At 37.3% G+C, this 19832-nt stretch overlaps 1 protein-coding gene across 9 annotated transcripts in view; it reads right to left on the bottom strand.

The window, feature by feature from the left end:
- Tjp1 (tight junction protein 1) overlaps positions 1 to 19832 on the bottom strand; it is a 207598-nt gene that overhangs the window by 34471 nt on the left and 153295 nt on the right. For all 9 annotated transcript variants that reach the window (XM_013075100.3, XM_087188282.1, XM_013075099.3 and 6 more), the window contains 7 exons: positions 18091 to 18215; positions 17285 to 17387; positions 11541 to 11817; positions 8947 to 9050; positions 8212 to 8380; positions 7774 to 7921; positions 817 to 956 (listed from right to left, as the gene is read on the bottom strand). In XM_013075100.3, the coding sequence (XP_012930554.3) occupies positions 817 to 956; positions 7774 to 7921; positions 8212 to 8380; positions 8947 to 9050; positions 11541 to 11817; positions 17285 to 17387; positions 18091 to 18215 (1066 nt within the window). The remainder of the gene's footprint in view (positions 1 to 816; positions 957 to 7773; positions 7922 to 8211; positions 8381 to 8946; positions 9051 to 11540; positions 11818 to 17284; positions 17388 to 18090; positions 18216 to 19832) is intronic.

Raw genomic sequence — 19832 nt, forward strand, 5'->3', positions numbered from 1 at the left:
CACATATATCACTGTGGTATGATTCTTTTAATTCTTAGGGGATTCCCAGTAGGGGAATAGCTGGGTCAAATGGGACCTGTAATCCTAGTTCTTTGAGGTATCGCCATACTGATTTCCACAGTGGTTGCACCAAATCTACATTCCCAACAATGGAGAAGGGTTCCTTTCTCTCCACACCCCCGCCAGGATTTGTTATTGGTTGATTTCTTGATAACAGCCATTCTTTGTGGGGTGAGGTGGAATCTCGGTGTTGTTTTCATCTGCATCTCTCGAATGACCAGTGACGTTGAACATTTTTTCATGTATTTACTTGCTGTTTTTACTTCGTCTGAGAAATGTCTGTTCATTTCAGGCAACCACTTTTAGAACTTTACAGATTTCTAGCCTGAGTCCTTATGAAAAGATTTCCAACAAGTGATATAATTTTAGTTTTACAATGTTTGAAGCCAATCTAATGTTATAATCAATTTATTTACTGGTCCCGGGGATTAAACCCAAGGCTTGTGCTAGGCAAGCACTGTACTGCTTAATTACACCCTCACCTCTTGATGTTCGTCTTTAATGAGCAATGTTGGAGAATAACCTTATTCACTACAAGCAGTTGCTAACCAGAAATATTTTCTATCTACAAAATAAATACATTCCTGAAAGGTTACTGACTATACCAACCTCCTACCCACAAAGAAAATACTGAAAGTCATATACAGAAGAATTCACACACTGGTCAGAGCAACAGCATCTTTAAAATGTCCTACAAATCTTGACAATTAGCCTGACAGCAAATGTTTTCGGAATTTAGGATACTGTTATGCTTACCTGGAAGGGTAGGTGTTTGCTTCTCATTTTTTTCAACTGTAACTTCTTCTACTGCTCTGGGGGCGTGGTCATCTGTATGCTTTACAGGAGTTGAGACAGCCCCCGGCTTAGAAATTCTCTCTTCCTCTCTGCTCCGAAGACTGTACAGTATTAAAATTAAAAGTTAAAGATGTAAGAATGATTCTGCAAATCATTTGTGGAAAACAGCACAAAAAGAAGGCAAGACAACTTCAAAAACCTCGACAAGGATTTTTGCTCTAAGCTCTCAAACTTCTATGAAAGACAGCAGCACAGGAGGGGGCCCTGCGCACAACCCAACTGCACAGCAGCACCAAGAGCCAATACACGGGACCGTAGCAAATTACACAGCTACTGCTCAGCAAAGGCGTCATCCAACAGAGCAGAGACAATCTACAGAATGGGAAAAAGATCTGCCAGCTGCTCCTCTGACAGAGAACTAAGATCTAGAATTTACACAGAACTTAAATAAAATCCAAAAAATCCGACCCTGTCCTCCAAATAAAAGACCCAGTCAACGAGGCAACTGAAATGAAGACACTTCTCAGAAGAAGTACAAATGGGCCATAAACACACGAAAAAAATTTCAACATCTCTGGTCATCAGAGAAATGCAAATTGAAACAACATAGGGATTCCATCTTACTCCAGAAAGAATGGTTATCAAAAACATAAATGAATAAAATAACAAATGCTGGGGAGGCTGTGGGAAAACAGGCACCCTTTTACATTGTTGGTGGGAGTGTAGACTGGTATAACCAGTATGAAAATCAGTATGGAGGTGCCTCAGAAAACAAAATAGAAATTTCATTCGACCCAGCTATTCTTCCTCTAGATGTCTTCCCAAAAGAGTCAAAGACATCATACTGCAGTGATAAATGCACACTCACACTTACAGCAGCACAACTCATAATAGCTAAATCTTAGAATTGGCCTCTATGCACACCAACAGATGGATGAAGAAAATGTGGTACTTATACATATCGGAGTACTACTCTGCCATAAAAGGATAAATCTGAGTCACCTGTAGGAAAATGAATGCATTTTGAGACCACAATGTTAAACAAAAGAATCAGACACATAAGCTTAAATTTCATATAATTCTCTTAGATGAGAAATCCTCAGAATAAATAAGAAAATAAAAGACAACAGGAAACAGGGACATGCATCTTTTCCAAATGGGAAGGGGATCTATAGATGGAGGGATGGGGAGAGAATGAGGGAAGGGAAGTAAAATGTTAAGTATATGTCCCTATTCCCTAAGAAGAATGTAAACATTATGTGCTGCAAACTTGCTTTAAAAAAAAAAAAAAGAAAAGCGCTAGTATATGAAATCAAGAACAGAGATGCTTACAGTGTTGTCTGCACAGGCAAAATCCTAGAATCAAAATACTCATAATACGGAGGGTAGGTTTTGGGGGTTGCTTTGTTTGTGGTAGGGGGTGCAAACATGGAATCTTGTGCACGCTAAGCAGGCATACTAAAAATGAGTTACGTCTCCAGCTCTGGAAAGGTTTGGTTTGGTTGTTAAACAAAAGATTAAACTAGAAGGATGTTCACCCTGTATCATTAAATTGAAATAAGCCAGCTGGGGAATAAATACAGACTGGGCCTTCGTCTTTTTAATGATTAAAAAAAACCCCAAGCTCTATATATGATGCTAATGGCTTATAAGTAGAAACTGGGCATGGTAGTGCGAGCCTATATTCCCAGCTACCCTAAGGCTGAGATGGAATGATCACTTGGGCCCAGAAGTCTGAGGTCAGTGTGGGCAACATAGCAAACAAAAGAAAAAGAGCAAGAACTGTGGGTGAAATGGAGTTGTGAGTCTGACCTATGATGCTTGTTCTAAAGTGCACATTGTTTTTATAACTGAAGATGAAAACTATTAATATTCAAGTTACAATACATAGAAATGTATGCAAAGACATAAAAAGAAGTCTAATGCAAAATGTAAACATGCTGAACTTACAGAACAGTATGACACCCCTTAGGAATTTAAATTTCCCCTGTATGCCTACACAGATGAACTTTCATGAAATCAAACAGGTAACGGGGACTGTCTGGGAAAGGGGTTAGAGGGAAAAGCAAGCAAAACAGCAGCCAAGAGGAACTTTAAATTTCTCTCTATGGTTTCAATTTTTACAAGAATATGTTTATTCATTACTTATAAGGTTAAAAAAAAAAGATTTTACTGTATAAACAAAGTCCAAAGATTTTTAGTTTTTTTATTGGGTGTTATTAGCAGTCTCCTACCAAGACAAAGTTTCTTCACCCGTTTTCTTCCTGAAGTGGCAAAAAATAATAAGCATTTTTCACAGCTTCTATCTTCCTATCCATTTAACCATTGTGTACTGGTGTATTCTTCCTTTCGTTTTGGTACCTGGAATTGAATACAGGGCCTTGCGCTTGCCAGGCAGGCGCTCCACTGCTGAACTACATCCCCAGCCCCTGTAGGAGTATATTCTACTTTTAAAATATAATGAGCAGCATGTATGTAAAACAGTCTTATAAGAAAATCAAGGCTATATATTTTCTAGTTCAAACAAGAATGAGCCATTTTAAAGTCATAAAAGATGAAAAATTTTAGCCATTATTTACATAAATAAAATACCACAATTAGCAAAACATAAAGAAATACAATGAAGTTTTATATCCCAATTGTACTAACCTCCTCTAATTATAAAGGGCAATGCAAAATAGTACTGCATATCTTTTCATTAAAGATTCCAAATGATATAAATGCACAAAATGAGAATGAGATTAAAGAACTATAAAATTTAATAGCTGTATAGATTTCTATTGCTCTGTAAAATGCAGAATTTGAACTATTTTCTTAAAAAGATAAGAAACAATTCCAATTAATTTTTTTCTTATAACTAAAAAATTTCCAAAATTTAAAATGTCACCAACATTATCATCTTGGTATCTAACTTATAATCAAATGTAATATTTTAACTAAATTCTTATTAGTTGTGGAATTAAGGCTATTGCTTTGCATATCACAAACTTCTGCTAGTAATTTTATCTTTGCCTACTTTTTATACCTCACTATCATTCTACTATCATTTGATACACTTATTATAAACTTAAAAGCAATCAGTTTTTAAAAATAATATTTCACATAGATGAAAGTCATATCATTCTATTAAAGTTTTCATTCAATTAATATTTGGACACTGTTCTTTTTCATGCATTTCCATTATCTACCAAAAGGTGGAGGCATTATTCAATAATACATGAAGATGTAGAGCAGTTCTGTTTAACTGAATTATAGCAAGACATTTGTATTATTTAAAATTTTCTAAAACCCATGTTAAATAAAATGAAAATCAATGAATACATTTTAATTAACCTAATAATCTAAACTGTCTCATAATGAGTAAATCATACATGAAATATATTACATTCTTTTTCATATACTCAGTCTTCAAAATCTAATATGTATTTCACACTTCAAATACACTTCAATTTGGCCTGGCCACATTTCAAATGCTCAAAAGCCACACGTGGCTAATGACTACCACTGAGGTGACAAACCCATGGCATGCGTGCTGCAGCAGGCTGTTAGCGCTCGAAGTTCTAAAAGGTTCTCATCAATGGACTATGCATTGGGCAATGCAGATCTAGAGTTATAGTACCGTATAAAACACAATAATCTACTTTCCCAAACATATGAAATATTCCATTATACACAAATATGACTACTAAGTCAGAACAAAATTGAATTTACACACATGGAATTAGCCTAAAATCAGTGGCAATTATTGTAAGAAACATAGTCAGTCTGTAAAAAGGAATTCTACTTGATAGGCTCTGAAATAATATTTAAGTTAAAAAATACACAAAACAGTTCAGAAACCTAGGAAGAGAACAGGACAGGACTGACGCTCACCAGGGCGGACCTCCTCGCACGCTAAATCAAAGCCTTCCTCACAGAGATAAAGTCTGCTTATACCATTTCTTTAAACAGAGCTTAGATAACATTTGTAACACACAAAATTTATATAAACAAAGCTAGACTGCATGGAGCTCCCATCATGTTTTTTACAACCAGCATTTTAGTTTTAGATGTTTTAGGAATTAAAGCCTTACTACCCAAATTTGAAAAGAATTTAAAGACTTTTGTTTAGAGAATGATACAAAGAGTTTAAAAAAAGTACGTCTTGCTTCCATCTCAGCTGACCTGAGTGCAGGCCCCACGAGGCTCTATTTTAAAAGCTTCTATATAATTGGTATTACCCATGAAAATATGTAAGGTGGCTAATAAGTAAAATATTCTGAAATAATATAGTTGTTAATTTTTTAAAAAAAGAAAAAAACCTCTTCAACTTTCAAGTTAAGGTTACAGATACCAAGTCTTTAGAACGTTTAAATGAAAAAAATAGGTACCAAAAAGAACTAAGATTTAGAATTTGCTTGTAATTAAAACTAGTAGCCAAAATTTTGAGATTTTGATGAATATAACTTTTGTTTCTAAAGGGAAAGTCATGTCCAAACTGATTGATATTAGCATGGCTTCTAGGTGTGAGAAATGTGTTAAACTGTAGCTGTTCCCATGAATCATCAAAGGTGTTAAGTTATATCACTGGCTACATAGCATGGCAGTAATCCCTTTCTTGACAACATCTTTACTGTCTCAGAGTTTTTCAGAATTAATATATTAACTTGTAATACTCATTACTTATAATAAGCCAATTTTATATTTGGTGTAACACAATATTCCTTTAAAAAATCATTACAAGCTGAAAATAAAGACCAGGGCTGTATAAGTTATAAATCTAAAATTTGAAATTTATAAAGCATCAGCTTCACAGGGCTGGGGATTTAGCTCAGTGGTTTCGCTGCCTGCCTTGCAAATGCAAGAACCCAAGTTCGATCCCAGGTACCAAAAAAAAAAGAATCAGCTTCACAAATATCTAAAAACTATACTGGATGCCACACTTGCAACCACATTCATAGGTGTTACTGTTACCCTCTTGTTTTATTATTTCCATCTTAAGAGAAAGCTAAACATCTTTGTAAATACAGTTTTAACAACTATCACTATGGTTTCCGATAACTTAAAAAGCTCTCTCCTGGGTGGGTATGGCTCTTCTCTCTTCTCCTTTGCCTCTCTGGCTCCCTAAAAGAAATGCACTTCCTCTGGTCTAGTTCTAGGCCTTCTCTTCATATTCTTCTCTTAGTAATTTTAGTGACTTCTATGGCTTTAGAAAACACTTCCATGCAGATAAATTTCAAATACCTCGAGCCCTACACTATCTCTTCAGCTATTGACCTGAACCTTCATAGATCTGCTGAGCTACAACTGACAAAACTGTATATAGTTAAGATGTTCTGATATAAGTATATATTACAAAGCAATAACCATAAGCAAGTTAATTAGTGTACCCATCACCTCACAGTTACCTATTTCTGTGTATGTGATGAGAATACTTAGTATCTACTCTTAGGCAAGGCGGCACGCGCCTATAATCCCAGCCTTTAGGGGGTTGAGGCAGGAGGATCACAAGTTTGAGATCAGCCTGGGTATCTTAGCAAGACCCTATCTCAAAATAAAAAACAAAACGGACCTAGGTTCAATCTCCAGTACTGCAAACAAATCAAGCAAAAAAAAAAACAAAAGACTCCAGCTTGTTTTCAGGAGCACATTTCAAGTAACCATTATTATTAACTACAGTCACCACACCATACATTAGTTGTCTACAACTTACCTTGTAACTGAAATTCTGTAACCTTTGACTAACATGTGCCCATTTCTCCCATCCCCAAATCCCCTACTGTTTCTACCAATTCAACTTTTTCAGATTGCATGTGGTACTAGTTTTTCTGTGTCTAGCTTATTTTACTTAAATTAGCATAATGTCCTCTAGATTTATTCACATTGCTGCAAATGGGAGCACTTCCTTCTTTCTCAGGGCTGAATAATATTCCACTGTGTAGGTGCACAGAATTTTTTTTAAACCCATTTATCCACTGATGTATAGGCTGATTCTGTATCTTGGCTACTGTGAATACTGCTGCAATCAGGTTGGAGATTTTATTTCTTTTGGATATACACCCAATGTAGAACTGCTAGATAACTTAGTGGTTATATTTTTAAGTATTTGAGGAACTACTATTCTATTTTCTGAAAGGTTACACCAGTTCACTTCCTATGAACAATATATACAGGTTGCCTTTTCTCAACTGTGTCTTCAGCTCTGGAATGACCCATATTTTTTTAAGTGTCGTAGATCTCCATATGAATTATTCTTCACCATACATCACTTGATGACCTACAGAGACTTGGGAATCTCTTGAAACTGAATAGAGAATGTCCCATCTAAATATTCAAGTGCATTTTTCTAGAGAGAGGGGTCATTATTTTCTTCAGACTTTCGAATGTGTGACACCAAACAAGATAAACTCAAGTCACACACTAATCACATGCAAGGGCCTTTGGCACATAAATGGCACAGAGTGTATTTGTAAAAGGAAAAATAAAGTTCAGATTAATCTAGTAATGGATTTCTATTATACTTAACCTGCCCAAACAGTAGATTCTGGAAGCTTGCTAGTATCTTCTAATGCAATGAGTTGGCAAACTGTGGCTCTGGGCCACTGGTTTTTATAAACACCATTTTACTGGAACACTGCCATGCCCATTCATTTCCATGCTGTCTGTACCTGTTTTTCTGTTTTCTGCCATAAGACAGAGCTGAGTAGTGACAGATAGTGTATGGACTGCTTGCCTAAAATATTCACTGTGCAACCCTTTATGAAGAAGTCTGGCTCCTTTTTATTATTCTACATAAAAAATACCTAAAATGAGGGAGAAAAATAGACCTGATGTTGAATAATCAGAAGAAGATCTATCATCTAATTTACTTCTAAGCACTCCAGATCCATACGTCAAGGAAACACAACCATTTTATTTTAGACAACAGGATGCTATTACCTGCCGTTGCTGGGCTGCTGTGGAGAGTGTCTGGAATGATCAGAGGGCTCTGAGCGCTGGTCAGGAGACCGCGATCGGCTGCGGCGGGGAGGCCTGTCATGTGAGCGACCAGAATGATCTGACGCTAGTGACTGAATTTCCGAAATGTCTGTTAAATAATAAGGTGTCACTTACTTGTCCATTAAATGATCACAATGAAGCATAAAGTACTCCACTAAGTATAATTTCATATTAAGCATTAATTTCATCAGCAGTGATGAAATCAATAGTGGAGAGCTCCCTACAGAGAAAGCACGTGCCCATACCCCTCTCCCCAAGTTTTTAGATTTTAAAGATGTCTGGTTCATGGAAAATTATCATTTCAATCAAACACGACAAATCTTCCTAGTACTTTAAGAAATAAGTCACCCGGAAAACTTGGAAAAGAACAGTACTCACCATCTCTCTCAGAGGCATTGGCAGAATGGATACTGTCAGAAAGGTCAGGGACATTCAATAGGGTAGCCCGCTCATCTCTTTGAACTACCATTTTTAACTTGCCTTTAGACCTTTCTATCAATGTCTTTGCATCTGTCAGTGACATATTTTCTGTCACAGTACCATTTATCTGCAAAAGAAAGGAAACTGTATGTTGGAAGTAAATGATAAAGTACACACGTTAGCTTATTCTGTTCCATGGCAAACAGGAATATCCAAACTACTCCTCGGTGTGCGCTAAGAACCACCAGAACATTACCTTTAGGCTTTTCTAAATTATCAAAGTATCCCACCTTCCTGAAATAATACAAGTATTTACAATGCTGCTGCTCTGTCAGATAAACCCAAACTGTTATCTCTTAAACCCTCTCCCAAAGCTTGTGACATTCTACTACTTACAAGCGGACGAAGAAAACAAACATTTCAATAATATCTGGAACAACGGTCAAAGCCACTTCCTGTGTAAAAACAGATGCATCCACCTACACAGTGGCTTCTGTTGGTGCCTGATCTGTATTTGCAGCAGTGGTTCTCAGGATGGCCCTATATCTAACACAACACTATTGACACGGTAGTGGACAGAGACAGCCTAGTTCCCTCTTCCCTGAACTCTGCCTCGCAGTTCTCAGGAGGCTATGCACTGACCCTGAGCCTGTTTCCGATCCCATCTCATTAACTGTGAGAGTGTTACTGTACCTTTAGGACAACATCGCCTTCTTGGATACTGCCATCCCTTGCTGCCAAGCTATCTTGTGAGATCTCCTTTACAAATATATGGCTGGCCAAACGAAGACCATACTCTGAAATAACACATGTAAAGGGCTTTAATGTAATGTCCTAAGACAGTTAAGCAGAGCTAAAATACAAGACTGATGCGTACTGCCCGAGAGTCTTTAAGTACAATCAATGACATGATCACTTTGTGAATAATACATTTCCTTCAAACATCAGAAAGTCTGCATTGCTAATGTGAAGGCAAAGTGAAACTGTGTGGTTCAAACAAATGGTTCTCATTTTTCTGAAAAGGAGAAAGCCCCGAATACTGTATCATTTCTTTCTGACCATGTGCATTAGCTTTACACAATGTTTGAGGAATGCAATTCTAAGAAAGTGCACTGCTTGAGGCCTGAAAAATTCAGAAAGTTTGACAGTTTTCTTAATGACTGTTACACGAAGCCTGTACTAGTTTTATTCTTCCCACCTCCTACAGCAAAAGTCAGTCTGATCCTACACAGGAGACACTGGAGAGACAGAGCATGAGCATATACCACTGTATACACTGAACAGCTCACAACCAGCCAGGCAGATAAGAACAAGAGGTAGAGCACCGGTCCTCTTTTTCACACAATCAACAAAGGATCTTGGGCCGGGGATTTAGCTCAGTGGTTCCGCCACCTGTCTCACAAGCACCAGGTCCCGAGTTCAATCCCCGGTACCAAAAAATAAATAAAACAACAAAGGATCTAAAAGAGCCAACATTAATTTTATTGCTGGTGACAGTGGTCAGGTTAAGGCAGTTATCAGAACAGTCCAGAGAACTGTTCAGGTTCCTGTAACATCTTTAAAAAATGTATTTCATTAAAAAAAAACAAAAAAACTAGACCAATAACTGTAATTATCAGTATAGTGTCAACAAGAAAAGGCGTAAGCGGCTCTGTGGGGAGACAGGAGGACTCTACATTTCACTGCATTAAAAACCAAGACCAACAGAAATCACACAAATGAAACAAAATAAAATTAAATTAAAAACCTAAGACAGAAAACATAAAACTGTTTTTACTCTGAGGTTAGTCAGCAGACTTGGTACTCAAAAATCTAAAAGCTCCATCACAGTTACAGATTAACATAAGGTAAACATAAAAAGTACTCACAAGCTGAACTAGGAACAGGATGAAAAAAGAAAATGACTCTTTAGACGATCTAGGCAAGAGTTAGACACTCCTTGCACTCTGGCAACTTACACAACCAAGAGAGAAGGATGTTAGTTACCATGGCAATAATATTTGCAATAAAGAGTTCAAACAGTGGAAATGAATATATGGTTCTACATCTAGTAGGGGGTCAGAGAAGGCCTCCTTGAGGGAGAAATCCTAAAGCTAAAACTTCACCTAAGAAACACTAAAATTAAACCCAAAGTGTGTGTGTGTGTGTGTGTGTGTGTGTGTGTGTGTGTGAGGTGTGTGTAGGTGCGTACACGCTGACAGAATGATTGAAAAATGTACCAAAACTAAAAAAGAAAGATCATGGAAGGTATGATGAAGTCCTAAGTCTAATGTACACAGTTGGTAATGAGAAGTAGCAAAAGGCAGGGACAACAGAACAATCCAGAGAAACATCACATAAGCATCCACAGAACCCACTGAAGGGATCCAGAAACAAGCCATGAGACAGAATGTCCCCTGAAGAGATAATGGTGCCCCGGGAAAAGGTAGTGAAAGCAATGAAAGACAGAAGCAGGACAGATAAGAGTGGTATTCAGGAAGTTAGGACATATTAATTAAGCATAAGAAGAGACATCAGGGATAACTACCATATTATCAGTGGCTTGAGATGGGATCCAAGGCCTTCACAGTGAGCTACAGCCTCAGTCCTTTTTTTTTTTTTAATTTTGTAATAAGGTCTCAGAAATTCACTAAGTTGCCCAAACTGAGTTTGAACTTGTAATCCTGCCTCAGCCTCCCACAGTGTTGGAGTTATGGGTATGATCCACCACACCTGCCTATAGTACTTTTACTGTACAAAAATGATCAGTTATATATACCCACAGCTGGGGGAAGCAGAAGATCCACTATTTAAAAATCAAATATGATGGTAAGAGAAAGGAGCTGGGCTTCAGCTTAAAAATGTGAAATATGCCCTACCTTTTGGAGAAATCCTGTATAAAAGGTCCCTTCTCTTTAATCCCTCCATTTAATAAGTAGCCCTTCGTCAACAAAAATGATCCAAAGTCATATTAAGACTGATCCTAACAGCTAAGAAAAACAATGAATTGCAATTTGGTGAAGGTATGACAATCCTTTGTATAATTTGTACATATTTGGTTGTTCTCATCTCAACAAATCCAAAATCCAAGTACTAAACAATTCATTTGAAGTGTAATCTGCTCCCGAGAAATGAGTTAAGAAAATGGACAATCATTCAAGCCCGCCATAACAGGTTCTGACTTACAACAACAGAACACAAACAACGGAACAGAGAAACAGAAGAAAGATATGAGATGTCAGTTCTATTTCTCGATGGTCTTAAAACTTTCATGTGAAAATACTGATGAAAGTACTGGTAAAGAATACCTTCACTTTTTCGGGATTTCACCAATGTGACTCTGGTGGGTTTGGCAGGCTGACTGGAGGCCACAGATCGCCTGTCTGAGCGTGGAGACAAACTCCTCTCTCTACTTGCACTTCTATCCCTTGCCCAACTTTTTTCACTCCTTCTGTTAGCCAAACCACCGCGGCTACTTCTTGGATCATGTACTTCCTCATCATAACTATCTTCTTCATTATCAGATGCTGGTTCAGGATCAGGACGACTTACTGGTATCTGAACTTTCTTCTTCCTTCGAATGGTCTACAAAAAACAGTTGACTTATTTTCATACGTGCAATTTCAGTTCCTAAGAGAAAGGAACAATGCCCTTCTCTTGTCCAGTGTAAATTAATTTAAATATGAACCAAAGAGACACATAAATAATTACATCCAAAATAATATAATTACAACTGATTACTATGCAATGCATTTCCATAATGGCTGTTTTCTGATTAAGCAACAAATTAGGAATAGTGGGCTTAGTAAATCCTTATTTACTTCGTTCAGAAACATATTCATTGTAATAATCATAAGCCTGCAGAAAAACTAATAATTGTTGGTACAGGGGAAAAGGGGGAGACTGTACTCTAATGAGATCAAATACCCTGCCGATGCTACCAGAACTATAGCATGCTTCTGAGCCCTACTTGATTCCTTCATTGAATTTCTAGACTGCATCAATGTCAAGGCCCACAAATCACCCTGCTAGTCCTCTAAAAGATAAATTTATCTATCACACACCAACATTCAACTCAGTATTCTAGAGCTCATTAACTCAGTTATACTTCACCAATGCAAACTGCCTTCCAACTCTATTGCTCCCATTTATAACTTCTGGCATAGGTGCAGGTTCTTCCTTCCATCTTGCTTTTCTCAATGCTCTGTTTTCCCTGTCCACTTCTTTCACTGTCTGCAGGCTCAAGACTGGCGTGCACTGGAAGGCTCTATAATCTTGGACTGTGCTGTGTCTCCTCACATGGTACACACCAAATCTCAAAGAGCTGAAGGTGCTGCTGGGATAACACTTGTCTTCTACTTGAGACACCCTCATCCACTGAAACTTTGCACTGTCCATCTTATTTCTAATTCCTCCATCCTCTCCTACTCAGCCCATCAATTCTCTGGTTTCACTTGCCAAGTTTGCATGGGATTCCATGCTGGCACATTTAAATGATTTCCTACTGACTGTGCTATCATCTGCCACAACAAACACCAGCCCAGTATTCCTTCACTTTTGGGTGGCGGCATTTCTACACTTTGCTGATTAGGTCTTTTATAAATGCACTTCACTTGACAGAATTTTTTTTTGGTACTGGGGATCAAACTCAGGACCTTGCATTTGGGAGGCAGGTGTGGTGCCAACTGAGCTAAATCCCCACCCCAACTTGACAGAATTCTTGATCTTGTTCAGCAGTCCTTTTGCCTACATCTTGCTGCCTTCAAAGAAATTTGTTAACACAGGATTTCCAAACTATTTTCCACAGTCCCAATCACTCAGCCTGCTTTTTGGAGACCAGTGACACTTTACTTCCCCATCCACTCCTCAATTTTTTCAAAGCATTTCATTTATTCGGTGCTCCTTTCTTTTGATTTCAAAGACCAAGCGGATGGATGTTCTATGAGTCTGAATAAAACCTTTCTATTTGAGCTTATTCTCATCCCTATTCATTTCCAATACCTTTATCAGTTACTATATCCTTCACGTTACAACTTTAAGCTCTCCATTATTTACCGCAAAACTATTCTCTAATCTCCCAATTAATCTTCTGTCTCTCTCTTACTACTCACCTACACATTATCACCTCATCTCATAATGGCTATATTTCTTCAATGGGTGAGCTATACTTTACACTGCTGCTTCCTACTGATCACTACCAAGAGTGATCAGAGTGGGCTTTTCTGAAAAAAACAACTTTGAAGCTCAAGGACAAGCAGCAGCAAGAGAAACCAGCATGTGCAAAGGACAACTGAAGTCTGGTTATAAAATGAGAAGGTAGGCTGCTTTTCCCCTCTCAGGGAACCCTCACTCCTGAGCTTTTATCAAGGAACATTTACTGAAAGTGTTCCTAACTGACTCCTTGTTTTTAAGACTCACCTCTTCTTCAATCTCCAACACAGTACACTGGAAGGAATGCTCTCTATTACTATTACTGCATTACTCTTCCATGCGTCCCTAGTAATATATAAACAAAAACAAAGTGACCAGGCACTGCAGGTCTTCCCTATCATCCCTATAAAAGAACCACCTCTGTGGAAATCTACTGTGCCTGAAATAGTCTCAATTTTAGTTGATATGCATTATAGTTATAAATGTGTATACTCATCTAGCCTACTAAGATTTAAGTGCATTGTCACACATTCAACTGTACATATAATGGGATTCTTATACTCACTAGGGTACAGGGGAGAAGCAGCCAATTTATTTTGTAGTTAACAGTTATAAACTCAAGTAATATTTTGCAAGTTTGACAACAAAGCTTGACATTTTTGGAACAAATCTTTTTTGGGAAAGATGATCGCTTCACAACAGTTTAGCTGAATTATTCATATGTAAAATAAAACAAAATGAAATCATGTATGTACTACTATAAAATACAAGACAGAAGTTCTTATAATTCTGGTAAGGTAAAAAGGCTTTTGTAAGTAAGATACCAACAGCAGAAAGTCTAACAGACATGACAACATAAAAATCAAATGTTTACACACTGAAATAAAATCATATAAAAAGGAGCCAAAAAATCACTATAAACAACTTATATATACTCACAAATGCCAAATGGGAAAACAATATATGTAGTATATATGACATAAGATTAATGAGCTTAATAAAAAAAACACTTTTACCATACAAATTCAAGAGACATGAACAGGCAAAAGAAGAAACACAAAGTGTAGTAATACATTGTGAGAAGGTTAAACTCACTTGTGATTTTAAATATTTCATCTGAAACACTTAACTGTGGCTTTGATCCCTAGCAATGCCAACCCTGCTCCCCAAAAAAGGTTTCACTGAAATACTTAACCTGGCAGATTCAAAGTGTTGATGAAAATGAATTCTAATAATTGGTAAGGCAACACATATATCAAAAGTCATTCATGTTGGGCATGGTGGCACTGCCTGTAATCCCTGCGCTTAGAAGCCTGAGGAAGAAGGAATATGAGTTTGAGGCCGGCCTAGGCTAGCATGACACCCTGTCTTAAAACGAAACAGAACAGAAAACAAGTCATTCATGCCCTCTGACTCTGAAAAGCCACTGCTAAGAACTTTTTCCTAGAAAGTAAATGATTAGATGTGTAACAAACTTCACTTCTATTTTTTTAATAGCTGTGGAAACTAAATTGAAATGCCCTTCAGTGAGTGGGCTAGGGTAAGTACCTGCATACTACAGCAAAACGCTCCACAACCATGTGGGTGTACAAACTGGAGTGCTTACAAATGTTACCACTAGCAAGGGCTTCACCCTCCTTTATTTACTCTATAATGTTTTTTTAAGTATGCTCAGAATTTTAGTAAAAATTTTACATGTTAATTGTGTTATAAACAATAAATCTACTTCTAGCTTTCGTTCATCTATAGTTAAATAAAATTAAGCATACTTGAGGAGTTACAGTATTAGGTACTATAACATTTTAATTACATAGAAAGCATTTATTGAGCCTAATGCCCAAAGGGCTTTTAGTTTATGGAAAAACAATCACACAAAGAAACACTATAATGTAAGAGCACGAAGAAGAGAGAAATTAGTAGAATGTGAAAGGGGAGGAAAGGAGCTCTCATTTGGAAATGGGAAAAAACCCCTCCAAAACTCAAATATATAATGATCTCGAGGTTTTTGATGTTATGATTATGGCTGGGGATAAGGTGTTAAAAGAAGACAGCTTACACAGAAAGGCCAACTCCAAGGCACTGGGTTTTATTCTACAATTCATTTAGCAATGAAAGACAATATAAATAAAGGACATGACCCAAGGTGTTTGAATGCAGAAATGAACAGCTGCTCTTGGCTCACTAAAACACTCCTACCCAGGCCTTCTACAGCTTCTCCTCTCAGAGCGAAAAACACATGCCCAAGCCTCCTGAGGTCCTCCTGTCCAACTGATAAAAGTTCTAAGCTGGCTCACATCCCTTCCCTTACATGTTGGCCAAATATGTACTACTTCAAATACGGTCTTGATTTTAGACCTTCTTATAAAAACAGTTTTATGGGGCAAAGTGTGAGTACATGAGTACAACCTTCTCGGGTGTTTTATCAATGTGAGATGCGTGCACTGTTTATCGCTGAAAAACAAAACAGCTGAACATTAACAGAAGAATTGGAGGTCTTAAAAAAGTTAGAGGGATGGGTAAATGGGTACACTCACCAACTCAGATACAGGATTTAAAAACCAATTAATCTAAGGTGCTCCCTTTGGAATGTGCAGTGACCCATGTGAAAACATGAATAATACTGCTCAGGGTCAACAGCTAAAGCAAGAAATCTAAAGCTTATTCAACAACTATAAAAACAAGCTTATAAAAAACCCAAAATACTAGTAGATCATAAAAATAAGCAATTTACTTCTATAAGCATTATAATCTTTATATAAAAACTGTTTAAAAATGGTATTATCCACTAGGCAGTTGAATGTACTGACAACTGAAAAGTAACATTATAGCTGTAAAAATATGATTACAATGAGACTGTAAATACAACAGAAGATGTTCATTACTTGGAACAATGTAGCAAGCTAATACTGGGACTACTGCAACAGGAGAAGAGCTCTTCTCTCACCAGCATGACCCTGGTGCAGAGAAGACCCTGGCATGGCAGCACACACAGGCTCAGGATCCGGCACTGCTGCAGGCCGAGCCTCAAGGACACCCTTTCCAGCCCTCAACATGGCTCCCTGTATTTCTGTGGGGTTCACTGTGGCTCCGAGTGTTTGATGGATGGTTGAAAGTTTCTTGAGATGGATACAGCAGGACACACAGCCACCTACCCGCCTCTTGCTCCTGCTGTGCAGTGAGCAAAGGCTTCCACAGGGTCTTCATCAGTCCTTCAGAGGACAGGTGGGGCAACCAGGCAAGGTGCTGAATGAAGGAAGTGGCCTGGGTGCTCCTCGATGTCAGTAGTGTCATTCTAAATAGGACTTCCACATTAAATCTGTTCTGTGCCACATTTGCCAAGTTTTAACTGGGATTAGCGTTAACTCAATTTCTTTTCCCTTACCCCCCAAAAATAAACTTACTTCTACAAAAGTATTAAATAAAATAAAGATTCCAGCCATATAGTGAGATAGGGACACGAAAGGCACCCTGAACGAGTGCACAAAGAAATTCTTACACTTTCTCCTTCCCATATCATAGTAACAAGCAGCTGATGATGTGGATTCCAGACAGTGTGAAACTTCCCCAGTAAACAAATGTCCTACCAGAGAGAGAATGGCTGCGTATTTCAGACTGACTACCTGTCAAGATCCAGTCTAACTTAAGACCTAAAAGAGATGGGACATTAAGCCACCAAGAGCCTCTCAACCTTCACCTCTCCTTTTTAACTGTGCAGGAAAACCTCAGTATCTGCACTTTGAAAACACACACCAGTATTAGCAGAAAAACTCTTAATTGTGAACAACTAACTCAGGAATTATTGTTTCAGTTTTCATTTTCTTAAAGGGGAAGGACGAATTCAAACACCAGAGGAATATCAATAATAGCTAGTACTTCTAAGTTAACCATAAAAGATACTTACAATTTTTGCATTTTTCCCACTTTTTCTTAGTTGCTGAACAGCAAAAGCATGTTCAACATTATCCATTGAAACTCCATTAACCATTGCAACTCGGTCATTTTCCCTAGGGGGAAAGTTCCCAAAATAAGAGAAAAACACAGGCAAAGGTTAGAAAAAAACATGCAGGCAAGTTTGTGAAGAATGTTCTAGAGAATAAAATTCTGAATATGGGCAGATTAATCTATTTGTCTTCACAGCAATGACAATATAATGCCAAACTATTTACTTCAGATCTTTCAGAAGAATGTGTGGCAAGTAACTATCGACAAGGCACTGATTTCTTTGATCATTTGCACAGTGTAACAATACACACAATGACTGGTAGTTCAATTACAGAGCATAAGATGAAACTAAGTCATCTAGCTAGAAAAAGTACTCCCTTTTCAAAAAATAGTCTTTCTCCTTTTAAGTTTCTTTTAATTCTTCAGATTAGTCTCATTTTTTCCTTCTCTATCTTGCTAATCTTATTATCACACAAAAAAGAAAAAACACTTGGGGTGAGAGCCTCCTGAAGTCTAGGCTCTACCTAAACCAAGTTAGAAGTTTTCTTTTTCATTACTTTTATAGTTACAGCCTATGTAAAGTGACACTAACTTTTCACTTACTATAAAGTTTACTTCGAAAGTATATATTCATTTAAGGGAAAACATTAAACACACCATGCTACACTGGGGTATAAATACAGTAAAATCAATAACCAAGCAGGCCAGTGCGTGGGGACAAGAACAGTGCTTGTCACAGGCATCTGAAGGAGGAAACACACTTACTGTAGCTGGCCTTCAGCTGGTCCTCCTTTTAGCACGTCTGAAATTACTATTGAGGTTTCCCCACTCTGAAAATGAGGATTATCTCTCCCACCAGATATTGCGATTCCAAATCCAAATCCAGGAGCCTAAAGTAGTAATTACAGTAAATACTGCTGTTAAGGACAAAAATAATGTTCATTACCGCATATGCTACAATCTAGAAAAGTTTGACTACAGGAATTACAAACTTACTGTATCTGTGATCTACACTTACTTGATTGTATGGTCATGTATTAGAATTATTTATTTTTATATGAGAACGCATGCTCTAATAAATACTGGACATAACTATTAAAAATTGCCAATTACATAAAAGTTCTTTAAGCACTGAAATAATTTAAATTTTGAACATTAAAATCCTGAATTTATTTTTGTCAGAAGGCCGTGAGAGACTAACAATGCCCACCGCAATCATCACAAACACTAGCAACCATTTTAGAAAATCAAGTACTAGTTATTTCAACTTCCTTCAGTTACTTCAAAAATCTGTCATAGTAAATCTCTACAGAAGTAATCTTTCACACATTGTATATAAAGTATATATTAGTTATACCAAAAATTTTAATTATATACTTATATATTTAGCTAAAATAAATTATAATAAGAGTACAAATTTCTGAAAGAGCTAAAAAATCTTTACTGCCATGACTAAGGATAGCGTAATACAGAAAAAATTCTAGATACCTCCAAGTTATTAAGTAATTACCTAATCTCTAGAAAATCCACACTATTCCCTAGAACAGAAATAAAGTACTCACCAGAGTGATCTAAAAAAATTACATTTTCTTAGAAATCCAGAATCATTAAATCATTAGATCAGAAGTGTTTTTATATAAAGTAATACTATATTCCTATGTTCTACAACCCAAACAACATGAGGCTAAAAACCTTCCTAACCTGTCCAGTCCACAACAGAGAAGAATATATCCACCATGATGAGGTCAAAGGTAGTCTTCCCTTCCACCCCAAAGCTTACAGAGTAAGAAAAAAGGAATCTCTTCAAAAGGAATAAACACCATGGATTTAACTCCTGTGTGTGGCCAAGAAACATGAAAACATATGTTCACACATAGACTTACACAGGAACACTCACAGCAGTATCAATTTTAATAGATAAAACGCAGACACAACCCAAATGTCCACCGACTGACAAATGGATAAGTAAAACATAGTATATCCATGCAATGGAAAATCAACTGGCAACAAAAAGGGATGAAGTACTGACACATGCTCCAAAATGGATGAACTATAAAGACATTATGGTAAGAAACCAGTCATAAAGGTTCATACAGAGTATTATTCCATTTATATCAAGCATTCAGAAAAGGAAAATCTACAAGACAGCACTTAGATTGGTAGTTGTCTAGGGCTAGGAGGGAATGGGGTGACTGGGGAGTGACGGTTAATGAGGACAGGGTTTCTTTACACGAAAACACAAATCGAGATAGTGACACCAAATCTCACTGACAGCCACTGCCACATACTCAGAACTTAAAAAGAAAGTTCCATTTTTACTTGAGAATGACTCAAAGCAGTAGAAATTAGCTTCATTACTTCTCATCTCTTAAGGACACATATTTCCAGTAGTCTATGTGTGGAAATGAGAAGTGTACATAAAGTGGCTTGGTTTGTACTTGTGTGGCTGCAAGCTCAAACAGCTGTTTACATGTAAGGGGGAGGAGGCCACCAGGCACCATTTTTAC

Source organism: Heterocephalus glaber, unplaced genomic scaffold, assembly GCF_053883595.1.
Source record: "Heterocephalus glaber isolate CG9 unplaced genomic scaffold, H.glaber_assembly_v1.0 deba00001531, whole genome shotgun sequence".
NCBI lineage: Eukaryota > Metazoa > Chordata > Mammalia > Rodentia > Bathyergidae > Heterocephalus > Heterocephalus glaber.